General features: G+C 35.4%; 1 protein-coding gene across 1 annotated transcript in view; it reads left to right on the forward strand.

Annotated features, from left to right (window-relative positions):
- The first annotated feature begins 787 nt into the window (after window positions 1–787).
- The window catches only part of LOC149534203 (uncharacterized), a 78,442-nt gene continuing 56,782 nt past the window's right edge, over window positions 788–22,447 (forward strand). Inside the window, exons 1-3 of the mRNA XM_089804098.1 lie at window positions 788–1,412; window positions 11,255–11,818; window positions 13,327–14,076. Coding sequence (XP_089660224.1) covers window positions 1,173–1,412; window positions 11,255–11,818; window positions 13,327–14,076 — 1,554 coding nt within the window. The 5' untranslated portion in view covers window positions 788–1,172. The remainder of the gene's footprint in view (window positions 1,413–11,254; window positions 11,819–13,326; window positions 14,077–22,447) is intronic.

A 22,447-nucleotide genomic window follows, 5' to 3' on the forward strand; every position in this document is an offset into this window, starting at 1 on the left:
CTCTTTGTCGTAGATGCTGTAAGTTCTCTCCACACCTCGTAATTTTCTACTCTCATATGCGATGGGATGTTTGTCTTGCATGAGAACAGCTCCTATGCCCTCTCTCGAGGCATCACACTGCAGCTCAAAGGGCCTAGTGAAATCTGGAATGGCTAAAACAGGACATATACTCATCAGCTCCTTAAACCTGTCAAAACAATCCTGAGCCCTCTCTGACCACTTGAAACTATCTTTCCGTGTCAAATCTGTAAGTGGTGCTGCTATCTGTGAAAATCTCAGGTGGTGGTGAACATGCTTTCTTCGCAAGAGCTTGAGGATGTTAGTTGGCAGCTGGCCACTGTTATTAAGCAGATTCTTTTCTTCTCTTCCTCTTTTCAGTTCATTAGGTTCACGTATGTTCCTCGTGAATGGAATAGAACTGCTGATTGTTTAGCCAAATAGACATCTAGTCATGATCCGGGTTGGAATATTATAGATAGGAGGCAACTGTCCTTTGAGATGGTGCAAGAATTTGATGATCTTGTTGCTCAGGATCGAGCTCCTTGTTGAGCTCTCCTTGTTATATTTCTTTCTGTCTTAATAAATTTTTACCCATCTTTTCGCAAAAAAAACTATCAAGAGTCTTGAACTCTCTCCCAAGAAAATAAAAAATAAAGATTGAAAACTTCACGATCTCACCACAAACTAGTCCCAATGATCTTTTGTTTTTTGTTGAATAAATTGCAAGTAATAATTTTTGTGCTAGATTATTGATTGTTTAATTAAAAAAAAGAGTGTACAACTCTGTAGATATAACCATTGCACCTCCATATAATACACATACTATTAAATAAACATCAACTAACTAAAAGTTGGTGAACAAACATACCAACCAAATCAATGGTATTCATCTCTGGAAGTAACATTACTAGTCCTGTATCATAAATGCGTAATGAATTTTACGAAAGAAAGCCTGATCCCCACCGTTGTGCAGCTGGAAGCTCAGCAACCCGGGCTCCATTTATCCCCGCTCTTGATTTGACTTCAAGTTTTTCAAGTAAAACAAATAAAAAAAGGGAACAAAACTGGACAAACTTCTAATCCATACGTAACCCATTTGGGATTTTGTTTTGAGCAAAACGAACATATGAATGTTTGAGCCAGTGCTTCTTGCAATAGATAGCTAGCGAAAAATGGGTTCAGCGCTGTCCAACCCAAATTCAACTGCAATTGTGGGGGTAGACTCGAACTCAGCACCTGCGTTTGAGTGGCAATGGCAAACTGATGATTTGATGTGGCGTTCATATAGCAAGGAGTGTAGCGCTGCCATTGAGGCGGCACGCTTGGAAGGACGCTCCCTCCTTGAAATCAAGGCGTTCCCGGCTTCCACTCCCACGCACTTAGTTTTCTTTCAGCAACAACAGCTTCGCCAGGTCGGTTTAAAATTCTTTTTGTTTCTGGTTTTCTTCAAAGCTTCCCTTACACTGTTTTATATCTCCACTTTAGAGGTCTAGAACGCTAGTGAATTATTGTTAAAATTGCCAGCTCAATGAAATGAAAGCATTTAATAAGGATACAATCAATGTTACTTTGAGTGCAAGCACCTTACAGGGGCTCGCGTGGTTATGCCTAATTGGTATCTAGTTTTTTTATCGTTGATCTTTTGCTATGAATTTTCATCAAGCTGTCTGTTGTGTTTGTTAGTTTCTCATCTTCAAACCAAACAGTCAAGGATCTAGATATTCTTGTAAGCTAGACATTCCATTTAGTGTTACTCCTTTTCCACCAACTTTCGAATGCAAAAGCAGTATGTTTTATCTTCCTACGCTTCTTATGAATTATCCAGTTTCCTGTCTCACACCTAAGATGATATAAGCCAGTCATTAGTTGAACAGTTGACATTTTTCCTTTCCATTTTATTTACGCTCTCATATATTCTTTGTGCTTATGTTGTAAGCCAGCCACTAATTTTGCTTTTTAACATTTTTGCTGTTCATTTTATGTATGCTCTCATATATTCTTTGTGCTTGTCACATGGATTAAATTGTTTGACAGAGTGCTCTTTTTTGGGGCTCAATCTGGTTTGTCCATATGATCCTTTCGGAACGTCTCCTCATATATATTTTGATTTCTGCATGGAATTTCGACACACTTACATGCAAAGAGCTCATTTACTCATCCACTTAGTATTTTGTTTCATTAAGATGCTCATTCCTTGGATAACGCTTCCCCTCCTTTGCTTCTTGTGCCAATTATGTGATTCCATGCTTTGTTTTATCTTTAGGTAGCTTAACATATGGATCACAGCTGATGCCTCCAATGCAAAGCCAATTGTTAAGCTAATACGAGCTTATATGAAACTGGTGTTTTTGCTCTGAATCTTCTGTATTTGAGCATTTTTCAAAACAACTTTTTTTGCCATTTTAGTGCAGATGTGCTTCTGCCCTAAGCTTCACACCCTTAGAGTGCCATTTGCATAACAAGTGACCCAAATAGGATCCTCTTGGTGTTCCAATCCCATACTGTACTTTTAAACCTGTTATGTAGTAAGTATAGCATTCCCATTGTATCCATTTTCTTGTCTGGCACGTCTTCTAGCTGAGTTTGTTTTGAATATCAAGACCAAAATACATATGCTCATTGACCACCTAAAAAGGACTTCCTTCAAATACAATGTTTATTTCTTTTTTTTCTTCTCAATGTAATAATCCTGACTTCAATTTTGTCAGCACTTGCATTCCTACTTCTTGACAAAACAATTCTAGAGTGTTCTTTTAGGTTATGTGCTGTTTTTTCTATTAAGATAAAGCCATTTATATATAGGAGCAACTTTATTACATAGATGACCAAGTGGACACTTTCTCCTCCATTTTTATCTATTCACTTCTTTAGTTTGTGTATGTATAGACCGAACAAAGTAGGGGATAATAGACATTCTTGCTTGATCTTGCTGTCATTTCTAATGCATTTGGATAAATCTTTCCTTGTTATAATTGTGACTAAAACCTTATCATAAAGCCTATGAACAATTCCCTTGTGCATCTCTTGAATTCATAACTCTTTTGTTTTGCTCCAATGGTTCATTCCAAGGAAAATGTTGAATGCCTTATTAACTACATATCATTTTATTAATTGTTTTTTAAACTACCTCATTTCAAAATGCGGGCACCGAGGGAAAAAAGAATGAGGAAGAAAACTCCTAGTTGGTTCTTTATGGTTCTTAATGATGAATTACTTAACATAGTGTTGCATGGTTTCCTCAATCTTTCACTTGGATTAGATTTCTTTTCATGTTCAAGTAGCTAGTGGGATTAAAGTTGTTGTGGATGTTTACTTGCTGTACTCTAACAAATCTGGGCCACTAGCGTCTAGTTGATGGTAGGAGTACCTTGTACGGTTAGTTGATAATTGAATGCACTTCACTTCAATCGGTGTTGATTCTTTGGTTTGCATCCATTTAATGGGATTGAGGAGGAGATATCAATTTGAAAACCATTTGAGTGTTCCTTAGAAGCTTGCACTAGATGGGTGGAGTCCCAGGCAAGATTGTATCTAGTAGAGTCCAGTGCAAGTCATCCATGATTCCTTGCATGCATAGTTAGGGAAAAAAGTAACATAAGTTAAGTTGAAGTTGAACTAGGAAGACGAAAATCAAACTACATTTTAATTGCACATTATGAAGCTAAATTTTTAGAAGAGCAAAGAGTTGATTTCCATTGAATGAATGGCTTAAGTCCTCTAAGTGATTACCGACAAATCACATTATTTCATTGAGCAAGTGTCCACAATTGAAGGAACGTTGAAGTCATTTCATGATCTTGCTCTTTAAGCTTAGCATGATAGATGCCCTTATTCAAGAGAGAATTGAATGTTTGGTGTATCATCTCAAAATACTGAATTTTTGATTCAACATGTTGCAGTGGAACAAAACACACATCATCAAAAAACGACACTAGGAGGGGCTGAAGTGAAATTCATTCTTGGAACAACTTACAAATTTAGAGTGTTTCTGGTATACATACCCTCCATTATCACGCCAATAGAGCTTGGTGAGGGCGAACAAATTTCATTCACAGAATTGTCAACAATAACGAGTTTTCAAATTTATATTTGAGATAGGAGATCTCTCTTAAAGTGAAAAATCCCCCAAAAGTGAAAATTTCATAAAGCCCCCCAACATTGAAAAAAGCAGAAGAGGAATAGTAAAGGTTTCTCAGTGGATAGGAAGGTGGATGTTCTCCCTATTGGTTTATTTTGAAAAAATGATTGCATCCATGTGGGTTATTTCAACTTGCAACGTCAGGGCAATGTAGACTACATGACACTACAAATCATGAAGAAATGTAGTTGTTTGATATTTCTCTTGAGGGTGGACTTGACATTACAAGGAAAAATTTCATTTCAAAGGTGTATTGAGTCTGTGATGCTAGTCAGTTCAGAAATGGAGTTCCTCAAGTTTAAAAGGGATATCACTAGGAAACCATGGAGTGGATATGGAGGAAATACTTGGCGTAGTATGCATATCCTTTCACATCCGAAGTCTACTTGCCCATCATGTCAAGACATCATCAACTTAATCAAGTTCCAAGTGGGTTGGTATGAGGAAATATCAGTGTGGGGTAACAAAGATTTCTTTCAGCTCCCAAACTAGATATCAAATGAAGATGGCAATTGCCACTCGAGTTGGGAACCAAAGCATTAAAATGAGTTGCATTAGGGAAGCATGGTTATGTTTAATGATCAAGATAATTACAAGTTATCATAAGTGAATCCAAGTATGAAGAACAATTTGATAAGGCATTACAGGACACCATCTCTACCTTATTCTCTGGGGGAGTGCTGAATGATCTCAAGGAAAGAATGCAAAGGGAATTATTGCCAACTATATTCCAAGATAGATTAATTATTGCAAGTGACATGGTTCACCATCAACTCCAACCTCCAAAGATCTTGCCACTTGAGATTGAATTTGATGGACTTGTGAGGATGTTTTGTGATGGTCTTCCTTCCAATTTTGAAGATTCCAAGGTTGATGAGATTTTGCATGAAGAATCGTGAGATGTTTTGAAAGAAAATTCTACGTGCATCCCCATGGGAGAAAAAGATGAAGAGCAGCTTGGGATGATGTTACATTTGGATGTTGCATTTGATCATCTTGGGGAGATATTTGAAGGAGAGATTATTAGGGAATCCTTGATTTTTGAGGATGTACTTAGTGATTTTCATAAGGATGCATGGTTCATGGTTTATAAGGAGAAGCCACCCAAAGCAATATTTCACAGGATTGACTTCATGATTGAATCCTTGATTTTTGAGGATGTACTTAGTGATTTTCATAAGGATGCATGGTTCATGGTTTATAAGGAGAAGCCACCCAAAGCAATATTTCACAGGATTGACTTCATGATTGATCATGCTTTGATTGCCCATGAATTTGATATTGATGCTAGAGGGAGAATCCACCACCTTTTGACACCTAAATCTGATTACACAATTAAGTAATTCTATTTAGTTTTCTTCTAAGACATTATTAATTAAATATTTAACATTTAATTAATTTATGTCACCCCCTAGTTAATTAATCTAATTAATTAGCTATAGTCGAATTGATAAATCAATGTGACAACCCATAGTTTGATTATCATTTAAATTCCTCTTCATCTATTAAATTAAATAATTGCACAAAACCTATTTAATTTAATTCCTAAAATCCCTTTTAATTAATTAAGTCCCCTTTAATCAATTCTAACCCTAGCCAAATCCCTAACCCAATCCTAATACCCAGGCTCACACTCAACCCAACCCATTCACTCATTCTAAGTCCACTTAATTGACTAATTAAACCTAGTTAATTAAGTGACCCACTTGCATTTTCCTACAAAAATCCCAGTTGCAACCTAATCACTCCCTAAACCAAGCTTAATCAAACCCTAATCATTTGCACAACTTTAAACATGAGGATTAAGAAATCCTAACCCAAACCCATGTAAATTCTTGTCACAACCCAAATGCATTTATTGTTAGCCTTAAATACTCTTACACAAGCCTTGCACACTCCATCCATCTCTTACAACTTTGTCCCCTTCACATCCCCCAAAATGGTCACATTTCCTCCAAAACATCTAATCCCCTCTCAAGGTCTCTTCTTGCTATGCATTTGAGAAAGTACAGTCCATTTGCTCCCTTCTCCTTGCATCTTGGCCACTCTTATGAAATTCCCATGCTTGCATCTTGAGCATCCGTTTCCACCTTCCTTTGCCTATAAATTGAACCCTTCTCCCTTCACAATTCATTTAGAATCATAAGTAATATTATAATGCTAGTTTGAGAGCCTAAAAACTACCAAGCTACCATTGTAATGTGTAATGCAAAAATTCTTCCACACGTCCATTGTTGAATAATTTATCCTCTTCCATTGTTGATCATATCTCATCCTTTCAAGATTGAGTATATAATTTGAACACACATCTTTTATTGTACAAATTATCTACATATCGGAGGCTTCTTGGAGGACAAGGTTTGTATCCTATTTGGCTTTCATATATGTTGTTATTGTTTTAGTTTGTGAATGCTTAACTAGTTTAGTATTCCTTGCACACTAATTTCATAGCATACAGTGTACACCACCAACTACGACCTCTTGAAGTGCTGAATAATCAATGAGGATTTGAACAAGATTTTTCACTCGAATCACAATAGGTTGTTTCTTTCCTTGCTTCTAATGTTGAAAATTTTGAAAACTATTATTTTGATTATGGAGGTTTAGGAAAGAGAACTTTCTTTTGGATTGACCATGGACTATATGAAGCCACACTTGTTGGGCTTAAATGATAAATTCCTTGAGTTTGAATGTGAGGTGGCAATTGTTTTTGCGGAGTACAAGGATAAGTTTGCTAGAGGGCCCTTTTGGTGTAATCCCTTTTGGGATTCTTGTACATAGTTAGGGTAGGTTTGTCTTGAGCCACTTGGTTCAAGAGGGTTAGAGTAGGTTTCCTTTTGGTTGGTTAGTTTAGTTGTCTTGGGAGCAAGGAGAGTAATTTGCCTTGAGTCATTTGACTAGAGATCTGTTTAGTGACTCATTAATTGCTTCTCTTATCTTGCTTTAGAGAGTCGGTTGTAAGTTTTCCTTGGGTCATTTGATCCATGTAGTGGTCTGCTTTAGTTGTTTAGTTTTCTACTTTGGTTAGTTTAGTTAGAGGGATCCTATTTTGTGAGAAGGGCAAAGTGTTAGCTGACACACCCTGGTGTTCTCCCAACAGATTCGTTTGACTCATTTCCTGGGCATCTCTTTGTGAGGTTCTTCGAATTGGAGATTGGATTTCAAACAACCTTATCTTCCAAAAATGATTTGTCTTGAATTTGGATTGAATCATGGTTATGTTTTGAGTATCTAAGCCTTTTGATTGAAACATTTTTACTCACATTTTATTGCTTTGAGTTCTCCAGAAGTTCTCAAAGTGAATTTGGAATTAGCAAAAATCATACACCTTCTTTAATGCCACTACAATTTTCCAAACCCTCTATGGGCTTCAATGCCTGTAGGCGCAACAAAAGATTGGAAAAGAAAAGAACAGCAATATCAAAAGAAAATAAAAGAAAAGAAAGAAAAGTGCCAAAAAAAGAAGAAATTTAGAAGTGAATGAAAATTTATCTTTGGGTGTGTGAATATCACTACTAGTGCTGCTAAATCAAAACCATACAGGTAGAGCAATGCTCATGGTTGACCATAATGATAACCTTGTTAGTGCTATGGATGCCTAACTACCGGCGAGACTCTATAAGATGCTTTTGGAGTAAGCATATCAAAATAGCTAAGTCCAAGTGATCTACAAGGCTTTCTAAGTTCTCGTCAAACGGGGAATGGATTACTTGCACATACGTGGGTAATTGAGGACAAGGACTTGTGGCTCTATTTGTGGTTTCTTCCATTTTGATTACATTTCCTAGTTGTTTGATTGGTGAAAGAGGAGTTTATCAAAATTTCTTGGTTCGAAGCAAGTTTTATCCTTGAAATGTTCAAGAACATTTCTTTGGGCAGATGCTAGATGTTGTGAGGTTTTCACACCATTGCCCTATTGCAACTGGGGACCCCTTAATTTTGCTCTTGTGGTGGTAGTATTCATGGTCATAGGTGGTTTTAGTTGGCAACATTTTCAAGTCTCCAAGTGTTAGAATTAGTTTGAACAATTTTGGCCTACCAGAAAGTAATGTTTGCTTGGGGTATGAGCAAGAGTTGAGCTAAGTCTATCAGGAATATAGAATTGAAACCAATCGATTTGAGATGAAATAAGTTAAAACCTTTATAAAATCCTTGCTCTAGCTCTAATTCAATCATAGAAAGTCAAGATAGGTTGAGGGAGCTAACATTGCTAAAGGCATGTTGAATCTTGAAATTTGGTTAAGTTTGGATTTTTTTGAAAACCCGCAAAAACTAGATTCTTTATTATAACCCTTATGAAGTTGTAACCTATCTCAAACTTCTTGACAACATTTACACAAAGTTAACTTACACTTCAATGTTATATTTGTATAAATCCTCCAGCCCCCTAAGAGAGAAATGACTAAATGTTGAATTGCGGAGTAAAATTGCAAGTGGATTGCCTAAACTAGGTCAAAATGGAACCCTCTTTGGGCTTTATTTCCTAGCATGGGCAAAATTCTACCCCCTTCAATCAAGCCTCCAATGCATGACATGATGAAAACATTTTGATTTGGACCGAGAATAATGTGGAGTAAGTGCAGATTTAATGATTTTAACTCTTAGAAAATTTTGGGTTGGGGGCTGAGATTGCCCAAGTAGGGTGTGAATCTGACCCTTTTTGGGCATCTATGACCAAATTTGGCTAATTCCCCTCTTTCTTGGCAAAGCCTTTGATGCCTTCGAAATTTGTTTGCACACTTAATAAATTTGATGGAAAATGATTTGAGAGGGATGAAATTTGGGTGCTTTTTGGACTTAGAAATTTTATGTCGCTGGTTGGATATGCCCAAAACAGGTTGGAATCCAACCTTTCTTGGGAATTTTTGCCCGAAATTCTCAGATTTCTGACCCTCTATTTTGCCTTCAATCTTACATATCATGCATCAAATGGTGAAAACTAATGAATTCAATAAGGGGATGGCTTGAAAAAATGAAGGTTTGAAGATTTGTGGACTTAGGATTTTTCTGATATGAGACTACTAACTCCCAGATAAGGTCGGAATCTAACCTTTTTTGGGCATTAATGCCTAAAAACCCAGGACTTCCGACCTCCCTTTCTAGCCTAAAACATCAATATCTTTTGGAAACTGCCTTAATCTTGGCGAAGTTGGTGAGAAAATAACGTGGGGAATGAAAGTTTTGGGGGCTTGAGGACTTCAGATTTTTTGTGTTGGGCTAGAATTGCCTAAAACATGTTGGAGTCCACCCTTTTTTGGGCTTTTTTCTTTTGCCCAAAAGTCTGAGTTTTCCAACCCTTTCCTTTTGAACAATTCTTTGACTAAGGCCAAGAAACATTAAGTGATTAGCAAATCTGATTGAATTATTAGTGGGTTTGACTTAGATCTTTTCTGATTGTGGCTGTGATTACCTAAAACAAGTCAGAATCCGACCTTTTTGGGCGTTTTCGCCCAGAATGTTGCCATTTCCAATCAGCACTGAGAATAGGAATTACATTATTAATTTCATTGTTTAAGGGCCAGGTTGGCTCTCTTTGGGGGACATGCCTTCTGGCCTGAAAGTTGCCTATATAACAAGGTCGAACTAACACATTTCTCCACCGATTCAAACCATTTCTTGTCTGCTCTGGAAGGCAGTGAATTCCGCTGATTAGGCAGCAAAGTTCTTCCTCCTGTAAGATCAAATTTCTCAGGAATAAGGCAGCAAATTTCCCAGAAGTAAGGCAGCAATTTGTATCAAATGTTAGCAGCAATTTTTTCTTATCAGAATTGGCAGCGAAATTTATCCTTGAGAGGGCAGCAAATTACTACCTAGAGGTGGTGGATTGACATGAGAAGCAGCAGATCAACGTAAGGAGAGAATTAAAACCTCTTGAAAGGCAAGAATTCGTGGATTATTAAGGCATATTTCTTTAAAAATCTGAGAACAGTAGGTGGTATATTTTGTTGTAAAACCCATCTATCCTTCCAGATTTTCACATAATATGATTTCAAAGATTTGCAAGAGGAAAGAGTATCTTTTGTTCCAAACTAAAGAGAATCCATGATCAAGGGCCTTTTAGTTCAATTTGATGCAATTTTATTTTGTGAAAGCATTCAGATTTCTTTCACCTTTTCATGAACTATATTCTAATCCATGCACTCCCTTATTCCCTCGGCAAACTTTGTGATGAATGATTTTTTTCTTTAAGTTAGAAGAGATGTCTGGAGTGCTCCATGTTAGTCTAAAATTGGGTCCAAGTTTTGAAAATGTTTTTTTGTAGTTCTCACTGTTAGTGGATTCACAGAAAGCTTTTGAGGGATATATGCATGTTCGCACGTTAGAGACTCAGACATACCAAGGTTTGGATATATATGTTGTAACAGAATATAACTAAATTTATGCAGTTCCAATGGTGGATTTGACACTGCATCACTTACTGTAGTAGTGAGGTACAAGGCCTAAAATCATCACGCCTAAATTTTTTGATTTGTTGTTTTTTGTTTCTTCTTTTGTTAGGCTTCTCATTGCCTATTCTTCTTTTAAAGGTTCTTATTTGAATAATCCCTTTTTCTTTCTGATTCCCAAGTCTGGTTACTTTTCTCTTTTATTTCCTCTTTCTGATATTCACTTTCATTCAAATAGGATAATGTCTCCTTAGTTATCATACAAATAGAAATTTTATCAAATTCTTTCCTATCATTTCAATCCGTAATGTCAATTATTCGTTTACCTTGTTGAATTTTTTATTACATCTAAAATTTGATTTTTTAGTTTTCTCTAATGTTGCTTCATTTTTTGGGCATTCCAGTTCATATTTGTAACATAACATATTTTCTGTACTTTTGGGTACATATGTGCTTTTTTATTTTGTACTTCATAGATTTGGTGAAGTACCATGATTATTTCTTGCAATGCATTTGTAACCTTAATTTTTCAAGCACTTTTTTTTTTGCTTTGCTAGAGTTATAAATTATAGTTGCTTTGTTCTGGTTTGCAAGATCAGAATCTTTTTCAGTGATTATCTGTTCCGATATGACTCATAAATTTTAGCTTTTATATTTTGTCACCATTCTTTGTAAACTGGAATTGCTAAGGTACTGACCAATATTTTCTGGATTTTGATTTTTGAGGCAGGTCAATCTTAGGACTTATAGGGGGCGCCCGGTAAGGAGATGTATTGGAGAGCAAAGTTTAACTGCTGTTTGGGAATGGTGGAAAGAAGAGAAAGGCCAATGGCATGAATACAGAAGTGAACTGACTTTAAAGTTTGAAGCAGCATGGCTGAATTCCATTGCTAATCAGAAATTGGGAAGACAGGATTGTCCAGCTGGCGTATTTTTCAAGTTAAAAGGACGAACATATTCTATCTTGTTTGAAGCTGAAGCAGTGCAGTGCAATGCGAAAACTTCTTTTCACAGGAATGTTCGTAGATGTTCATGTTTACAAAAACGAACATCAACTAATTGTGATGCAAATTCACATTTAAACACGAACTTAGACTTAGCCAGCAATGATTCAACATTTGAAATTGGATGGCAGTGGCAGACTGATAATTTACAGTGGTGTCCTTACAACCATGCATGTAGTTTTGCAATTGAATCTGCCTATGCTAATGGCCAAGTGTCTGCACAGATTAGTCTATTGCAAAGCTCCAGTCCATCTCACTGTATCTACTTCAAGAATCAAGTGCTTGGCCAGGTAAACAGTTACTGATTTATATTCATTCTCTTCTATTAGAATATGAAGATTATGCACTGGTAATTAATTAATTCAGCACCTGCGAACTTTTGAAAAATATTAGCATGGACACTGGCCAGTCAAATAAAAAATTGAATTGTAGATTCTCTCAAATGGGTCTGTTATTCAAGTCACAAATGTGTTACTGTGTTTACCTCTTCCTATTCCCATGAAAAAGAATTAATTGGAGATTCCATCAACACAGTCAGAGCTCTTCTAATTTCTTCTCAGCACCATGTACATATACCCATGGTGAAAGGTCTTTGGTGAGCCTCATAGCAACTTACCATTTAAAATTAAACGAGGACAGAGGCAGATGGTGCATGTATATGTTTTGTGCCAGCTTAGTTATGTTCTCAATTGTCATCTTAGGTAGTGCATGTTACATTGTAGTTAAGGACAGTTGGGGCAACATTTATGCCTTGATGGGAACCATAGGTCCAAAAAACATCATTTTCTACTGTCAGTGTAATGGTATAGATCTCTTATGAAAGATCCTGTTATGCTGGCAGTCATTGTACTGGTAACTTGTTGCAGTATGGAAGAGTAACTGTATTCATATATTATACAAATAAAAAATACGCAGATAATATAGAAAGAATACAATGCTTTTATTGCATATGTAGAGCTCAAATCAATGCTTGCCAGAACAGAGGATATGTCATAAAATCAGTGTTCTTAGTCTTGTAGCGGAAATGGTATTTGTCAGACTAATAGTTGTTGGTTAAGAGTAGGACAAACCATTAGGTCAGCTGTTCATAACTAACATGTAACATCTACTACCTAAGCCAACAATTGAGAACATAGTAAAATTGGCACAAACCTTTATTTATGATATCACAGAACTGTCTACAGGCTTCAACGCATAACATTTCTGCAAAGATTCAACTGCAAAGTGTAAAGATAGATTTGGTGTAATCTTCAGAAATGCTTAAATGATGATCACATCAAATGAAAACAGGATGATATTCATGAAAATTATTATCAGTAGTGTTAGGAAGCCTGATGACAGGAAACAGATCATTTGAAGGATATGGAGCTAAAAGAGAAGTGCCTTTTCTTCTTTTTTTAGATTAATTCAAAAAAAACTCTCTTTTCTAGCTAAAACTACTGAGGTTGTGCATGGCATTTGACGCTTCCATCACAAGTATTTAATTCTATATGGCATTTGGAATCTGAATTATACATTTTTAGTATTCTCACAAGTATTTAATTTAATATGGCATTTGGAATCTGATTTATACATTTTTACTTTTCTCACGAGTATGTAATTCTATATGACATTTGGAATCTGAATTGTACATTTTAACTATTCCAAAGAAACCATTTACTGAATATTTGTACAGAGCATACTATTTCATTTTTTATTTAATCATCAAAGCTTCAGTTTGTTTAAATAAGTCTTTTGATTATGAAAATCACAAATCTACAGGTTGGCACTTATTGTTTTTGTTTTACTTCTTACACAGGTCAATCGCAGAACCCATCGATTTCGCCCAGTGCAGAGATTTTTGAATGAGAAAAGCTCTTTTGCCATTTGGCAGTGGTGGGAAGAAGAGAAGAGTCAATGGCACAAATACAATGATTATCTTACAAAAAAGTTAGAAGCAACATGGAACAAATACATGGCCAGCTGTACAAGTGACTGCATGAATTGTCCAGCTGGTGTTTTCTTTAAATTGAATGGTCGGAAGTATTCAATTCTATTTGAAGCAGATGCAATTCAATGTAATATTAAAAATTCAAATCGTAGGAATGTCCGAAGATGTACATATTTTTCAGATCAGTTGTCAAAAATCCAGCCTGCTAATATGGATCATTCTCAGGATTTAAATGGAACTTTACATGGACAGGTAATCAGAAATGATCAAGATCAGTCCAATGAGTGTTACCTGCATCCTGAGTATGATTCTGCCTCCAATTCTGATGACGAGGATGAGTGTTCTATTTGCCTTTGCAGCTTGCATGAAGGAAAAGTCATTGAGCTGGTGAAATGTCATCATTTCTTTCACAGAAAATGTATTGAGCAATGGTTCAAAACATGTCCCACTTGCCCGCAATGTTTGGCAGTTTATGATGTTATCTCAGGAAATCAGCCACCAGGGGACATGAGCATTCATTATATTTCTTTTAGTAGTAAAGAGGCCGAGAATGGAATGGAAGGATATCCAGGTGTTGACATCATTGAAATTACTTACAGATTTTCCAATGGAATTCAGGTAATGGTCATGTATTTTTTCCAGTATACATGCTTTGCATGGTAACGATCTTATTGATATCCTTCTGTTTTCTTTAACTATCACACATGTTTTGTGAAAGTGAAAAAGATGACACAACTCATATAATCTAAATTGACAAGTCTTTTAGAATAACATGCCTGTCTTGTTGTTATGCATAAATCATGCTATGAGGGTTCCTGTTAAAAATAGGATCGTTTTGTTCTTTCTGTAACTTGTAATAGCACTTGTGATTTTTCTGTGTGTTTCAAGTCAGCTTCTCAATGCATATGTGTATGATATGAGGAGGCATGTCGTTGTAGAGACATGTATCTTTAACTCTCATTGGTTATCAATAACATTTGCTTATTATCATGATTAAGAGTGTGATAATAACTTACACACACACACACACACACACACACACACACACACACACACACACACACACACACATATTAAATGAGTTAAATATATCTCATTATATAGAAGGTATATGTAAATATAGCTTTAGTGAGTTTTATCTGACTGAAACTACACTAACACTCCCTCTTAGTTAAGAAGGATAAACACAGGGATAGATATTACACCATTTGTAATATTCGGAATGGCAAAGGATATCTTTGATCAGAAGATTTTCACCATTTTGATATCATTTGTAGTGGCTTCCAGAATATCAACATATGATATTCACCAAATACTTTGAGTGTTGGCCTGCAACATATCAACATATGATATTTGCCAAGTACTTAATAAGGTAATGGCCTGTAGAATATCAACATATGATATTCACCAAATACCTTCAAACAACTCATAGACCGTCAAGTGAATGACATCTAATTCTTATTGTTGATTTTGCAAGATATAATGTATCATGATTTGTTTCATTATTTACATAAAATGTATATCATGACTCAAGTTTTGTATGATCGTCACCTTCCAATGACTTCTGCAAATACAAGTGATAATCATTTGGAAGTCATCACTTCCTCATGATGTACATAGGGGTAGGCCCATTAAAATCATATAGTCACACACATGGACTTTTGAACTCCCCCTGAATTAATAAAAGGTCTAATGAGATGAAATGAATTCTTTAATTGGAGACAATATAGGAGCACTATTAGAAAAAGGTGTTAACCTTGAGTTTTGAACAAATTGAGACAATATTTAATATTAATTTAAATTAATAAAGGAATACAAAAAGATCCAATTAGATAGAAAAGTAAAGACGACTCCTCCAAAGTTGCCTTTGAAAAAGTGTCAAAATACCTCTGAATCTGATATCAATCTCCCCTTTCTCGCAAGAACATACTGGGAGAAAAGATCAAGGCAAATAGCTCTCATAGTATGTATTGAAATAATAAGATATAATACTCAAAGATAGTATATAATTTTGCATAGAGTAATTTAACGACCTCTCTATTCCCTAATTCAACTGCATAACAATCATTCCATTTTTTTGCGATTGATAACATCTTTTCTTTATCGATCTTCACAAATAATTTTTGCTTCTTGTTCTCTATTTCAATATACATACTTTTTATATTTATTAGATCGACAAGGATATCGTGCAACTTCTCATTTACATATGGAACAAAGATTAATCCCCGATAAAAGTAGAGGGTATCACCAACGGTATTGTGAATAGAAATAGGAGTTTTGTGTATCATTATTCCAATGGAGTTGATTTATTCTCACAACCCTTCCGTCTTCAAAGAAACCAATATTTGCAATTTGTGTATAAGCAACATAATGTTTCTCGATAAAGGCCAGGCATGTCGACTCAGCAGCCCTACTATTCTAAAGCCCCCTACCATTCTATAGGGGAGATTGGTTTGCGGCATATCCGGCAATAACCTAGACAGATCCTCTTTGAACTTGGCAGTGGGATATTCACACGCACTTGGATTCGATCCAGTTCCATCTCTTCATCAAAACAAGATAAGGAATATTCTTATTTTGTTGAACTGCAATCATAATAAATCTTTCCTTGGTTAAAAGATCCATTTAAAGGCTATAAATAACTTTGGTCACTGTTCCAACAAAAGCACCTCCCAAGAACTCGATGACTCCACGAGCTCGGTGTAATAATAAGTGTAGATGATGGATTTTCAACTGAATGACTACAAAGGGTTAGATCTCTTCATAACCTTGTGAGATCCAACTTCCACATCCCAATTTGCCACTCAAGCAATGGTTCCTAATCCAATGTAATCTCTACGGGCCCCTCTTAGTCTTGCATGACTCCACAAGTAATGACTAAATATCGATTTGACTTGAGCTCCATCACACTGAGCACATATATTGTCCCAAAGGAGATAGGGTAGACCAATTTTTGTATTCAAGTAGAGGAGGCCAATGATCTGCATTTGGTTCACAAGTTGAGCCTGACATTGGATTGTTTCAGCACTGAGCTTGTTACTGGCAAGTGAGTAGCTCGCCGAACACACATCCATCTTGACACCACATTCATCATTTGTATTTTCATTACTACAACTTGAGCCAAGCTGCTAGGCCATCTCACCTCGCACCATCTGTTCAACTCCATCGCGTAGACGCTAAGCTACAAAGTTGCCTAGTATTACAAACTACCAGCAATGAGTTTACAAGGCATTGTGTCGAGTTGTATAAACATAGTTACATACAGGGTAATATGAGCAATAATAATTTCTAATCATAACCATCAAGGCTCGTTATTTTTGAAATTTTGATAAATATTTCATGCCACCCACACACTCAAGAAAGTTTGAGCACCTCATGTAGTTTCTAGAAGGATGTACACACCCTTCAAAGCTTTGAAAAGAATCGACCCACGTATCGTCACACCTGATAAATATCCAACCAAAATCTTTATAATATGATATCCATGCTGGACTTTAGAGAATCCGTTCCCATACGTTGAGCGGGACCCAAAAATCATCGGATCACATCATTAAAATGTCTGCACCGAAAACAAATAAATTGAAAAACTTCAATTTAATATTTTGATATCTGAAAGTCTTCTCCATTGCATTGTCAAAATTCATTGCAAATATATTCTCACAAAGTCGTTAGATAAAATCTTTCTCTTTAGGATATTAGTGATTTGTAAATATGAGGACTTGGAACAATCCTTATGGATTCATCTCTAACGAAGATGTAAAAATTTGACATAAATGTGAACTTTTGATACCTCATAGGCTAGTAGGTGAGCCTACTCTGATACCATGTTAAAAATAGGATTGTTGTCTTTTCCTGTAAATTCTAATAGCACTTGTGATTTTTTTCTGTGTTTCAAGTTAGCTTCTAAATGCATGTATATGATATTAAGAGGCATGTCTCCGTAGAGACATGTCGCTTTACCTCTCATTAGTTATCAATAGCATTTGCTTATTATCATGATTAAGAGTGTGATAATAACTTTTACATATATATTAAATGAGTTACATACATATCTCATATATACACAAGGTTAATGTATATATATCTTCAATGGGTTTCATCTGATTGAAACTACACTAACATTAATAGTTCCCACTGCAGATTGTTTACTATACTACTTAGTTACATTATTTTCTGAAAAAGAATCAAATATCATGAATTTGCACAAATATGATAGAGAGAATGATATCTTCATTCAACAAGGTAGTGTACACAATAATACAGTACTTTGGTATAGAGAGATCTATTGCCTTATCCCCGCTCACCCCGAATTTCCACTTACTATTTATTGGTTTTTTGTGTAAGTGGTTGTTTTTTAAAACCAAAATGTACATAACATGAAGCAATTAGTATAATACCTAAACATCAATACAATGATTGATGAGAAAAACAGGTTGGCAGCAAAAGGTTTATTTTGCTCATAACATGCATTACAATATGTCAATAACAACATAGCTAAGTGCAACCTTTTCTTATGTTTTGATGTTCATAGTTTTGCTTAGTTACCCCGAGTTTCTTTGATGGTGGGACATGGAAATGGGTTTTGTAGGATGGGAGAGGGCGAAAAAGGGGATGGCTGCATAAAAGATAGGGAAAATTTAAAATATACAGGGTAATTTCAAATATATTTTTATGAATAAATTGGCAAATCTAAAATCACTCATCATATACATTATACATGGCAATTGAGTTGACATGAATAAATGTATGTACATGATGTAACTTAATACTATAGTCAATTCAAATTGGTTTTAATTTCACACATTCATAAAGATAATTCATTGAACTTGGAATCATTGTTAGTATGCATGTAATTATATGAATATCAAAATGCTGAAAGGCTGCAACTTTCAACAAAATGGAAAGCATCATACATCATATAATGTCAAAAGTCTCAAAAGAGCCAAAAGTAAAACAAAGATAGTATGCTGCTGCCCCTAATCTTCATCAAAGTCAGTGTTATTGCCACTCTTAGCTTCAGCCTCAAAGGTTGCATCATCCAATGGAATCCCAATGAATCCCTCTTGTGCATTGTCCTCATTAACCATAGGTGGTGTTTTTAGGAAAAAATCCCACCATAAAGGCAAACTTTGTCAATACTTTGGAGTTTGAGGAACCTTGAGTCGTAGAGCACCATGCATGACCACTAACTTTATTTGCTTGTCTAGGGGTAAGCATATTCCTCTTGATGTAGTGGATAAAGCCATATGTAGACCAATTCCTCTTTGCAAAAAAGGAACTAGGAACTTATAGAAGGGGAATGACAAGTGTCATCGACTTTGGTGCATCAAACCCATGGCATTGTGACCATCCAATTGGAATTTTTGTGCCATTATTGCTCTATCTATCCTCACCTTTGGCATGCTAAAGTTTAGACCATTAATATTTGAGAAGGAAACCCTTTGTTTGCAAAGTATAGTAAATTGCTCAGGTGGATTCATTTTTTGAAGGGCCTTTATTAACCCACATCTCACCTTGTTGTTTTCACATCTCACCTTGTTGTTTTCACAAGGGACCTTCTAGGTTTGGGCTCATGCCATTTTCGATTTAGTGCAAAGGTTGCCAGGTGAAGTGGAGTGTTCATAGTGTCTAGCCTCCCCATGACAATGAGCTCGATATATTGCTCATAGAAGTCCAATTGATGAGTCTTCGCCAAAAGTACTTCCTTCATCTTTTGAATTATGTCATCAAAATTCTTAAACATCTATCCAAGATTGAGAGTTGTTAAGGACATATCTGATGACATCTACAATAGGTGAGATTATAGAGAAAACGTATCTATAAAGAGCAAAAAAAATTCAAATTCAAATTCAAATTAGATTAAAGCTTATCAATCTTAAAGTTTATTACAACTAGGAAGCGTAGAAATATAGAAAGATTCAATAGTAACATTAAATTATTCAAATCAAATGATTTTTAATTAAATTTGAAAGTCAACAATGTCTTACCTTATAATGGACCACAAATTGTCATCATGGATCTTTTGTTTGATGGATTTTCCTTCAGTAGTGTCTGCATTAGGTTATGTATTCCACTCTAAATTAACCACCATCAACTATAGGGCCACATACACCTAATTTATCCACCTAATAAAATGAACTGGCATATCTTGTCTCCACAGGTATGAGAAATTCCTTTGGAAAACTCCTAAAGTGAGCAAGTGAGATGTCGTGGTTGCAAATGAGCATTTGAATATCTTTAGCTTGTGCCATTACTACCTTGATCGAATCTAATTTCCCTATGCCCTTTAATGCATGAACACACTGTGCACAATCAAGCTAGCCAGTTTGCATACACTTGCTGAATTGGTGATCACTTGAACAACATTTGATTCCCCAACCTCCTCTATGGTGTAACAAGCTATTTTTTCCTAGCCTTTAACAATTATTAAATTATTGAATACGTTACTTTCCATATTCACATGCATGAAAGATAGTTATAACAACTATTTTACATATTCATATGAAAGAGATTAATGGTTATAACAAATTATCTTACATCCCAATTTTTGACCTAATTTAAAATATAGCGGTTGAGGTTCACATGAAGTCAGTTGATAGTTAAATTTGTTATAATCTTGTGAAATAGTAATATGGTTAGTCGTTATAATTTCATGTGAAGATAACATGCTAGTTGTTTATTTATCACAAATTCATGGAATTGAAAAGGCAGTTAGCCGTTATGATTATTTATGATTAAATAATTTGTTATGGTAATATGATTTAACTGCGGAGAATTTCTTTGTATGAAGCATGTCAAAGGAGTGGAAGCATTGTCAAAAAAGAATTGGGCATAGGAGCATCACCATCACTGGGCAAATGGGTATGAATCGTGAATCACCATGGTTGAGGACCTAGCAACCTGAATATCAGGATACAATCGATGGAACTGCATGAGCTATTAAATAAACAAATTTAAACATAAAATAATTTCATTAAAATATAATACGTACCTTAAAAGTTTTGATTGATCTTTCCATATTATTATAATATATACTTATGTACGTACATAGAGATAAATATAAAGTGACACCATAATATTATTTTCTTTATAATATAATGATGCCACCTCACAAATATATCTACGTGTACGTAGATAAATATAAACCATAATAATTTTGATTTTAAACTTTCAAATCTTCTACCATCCTTTTTATTCTTCTTCTTGTTTGAAACCGATTCAACGCTTGTCACATTTATTTGGCATCCAAGAGCCAAGACATTCTTTTATGTTACGGCTTCTTGGAAGCCAAAGAGTCCTTTTAATCCTTTTTATATCATGAGTCGGGTGAGACGAAGGACATAATATCATTTTTGAATTCCTTCCTTAATCTGCTCTTCCTTGCTCACTTTCCGGCTTCAACTTATCATTCGAATCTCTACAAATTATATTCGAAATCTCTGCAGTTTATAGCAGCACCTTTCTTGTTACAAGTCTGCCGTATATTGTTCTTCCTTGCTGAAGTTGAGGTTTCATTTACACACTGTGGTTATGCCTGGTAATCAATTTGAAGAAGAGCTGATACACAAGCGTCTCGCAAGACTTCAAACATTTCCAAAATTTATACTTGGTCACGTGGTCGATCATTTTCCAAATATTGCTGTAATTCCATTAACAACTATCATTGCATTTCGATTTCCATAGTAGTGAGCTGCAAAATATACTCATTCACACTTAATTAACTTTAGGGAGTTGTTTGCTATAAATTTTAGCAAGTATCCATGATATGGAACCATTAATTATTTTTGCCATTGGAAATTAGAACCGAATGACTTTTATTTCTGCAAGTCTTAAAGAATATAATCTCTCAAAATCACAGAATGTGAAATGCTGGAAGCATCTAATTTTCATGAATTAACAAATAGAGCCGATTGTTCTGAGATTCTGAACACCTAGGACTCACCGACTGTATAGCCATGAAAAACTGAAGAGGTGAGGTGAAATCTACAATGAAATGGAAGTGAAATCAGATATGATACAATTAAATCCGAATAATTTTATTTAATAGCTCATGCATGATCATGTTTATTGTATTCTCTTGTTGTCAAGTCGAGTGGTGTGATTAGATACCAGGATGCTCAGTGGTCAACAAGGTGTTCTATGTCTATTTTGGGTAGGGAGGGCTTTTCTCGTTAGAGATTGTGTGGGGATAAGTTATGGTCCGAGGTTGGGTGGTTAAGCCCTTGACAATGTTTCCCCTCCACAAGATGTCAGATTTGCATCAGTTAAAGATAAACTATGCATTCAAACTTTTGTCGGAAAACATGTATTTTTACTTTTATGATGTATATTCAAGTAGAAGGTAAGATTAATTGAGCTGTATCATTGTTATAGTTATTTCTTTAAATGAAATCAACTCTTATCGTCAATATAATTGACAACCAGTTAGATCGGTTGATTTTCTAACTGAACGTGGAATATATTTGTTTGCAAGAGACAGATTTATCTGATGGATTGTTATTTCAGTCTTTCATTTATAAGAATAATGATTATGAGCATATCTTCTAATCTTATGTTATTGCCACAGTTAAGCAATCGGAAGAAAAAGAAATGATATAGTGGTATTGACGCCCCAAATGATACAATAGTATCTGATGCCCTAAATGATACAATGATATCTGAAGCCCTAAATGATACAATGGTATCTGATTCCCTAAATGATCCAATGGTAATTGATGCCCTAATTGATACAATGGTATTGACGCTCCAAATGATATAATGGTATCTGATGCCCTAAATGATCCATTGGTAATTGAAGCCCTAAATGATACAGTGATATCTGAAGCCCTAGATGATACAGTAGTATCTGATGCCCTGAATGATCCAATGGTAATTGATGCCCTAATTGATACAGTGGTATGTGATGCCCTAAATGATATAGTGGTATTTGATGCTAATCGTCATTTGATATTGATATAGTGGTATTTGATGGTAATCGTCATTTGATTTT

The sequence above is a fragment of the Cupressus sempervirens genome, chromosome 10, assembly GCF_028749045.1.
Source record: "Cupressus sempervirens isolate cs-2001-9-10 chromosome 10, ASM2874904v1, whole genome shotgun sequence".
NCBI lineage: Eukaryota > Viridiplantae > Streptophyta > Pinopsida > Cupressales > Cupressaceae > Cupressus > Cupressus sempervirens.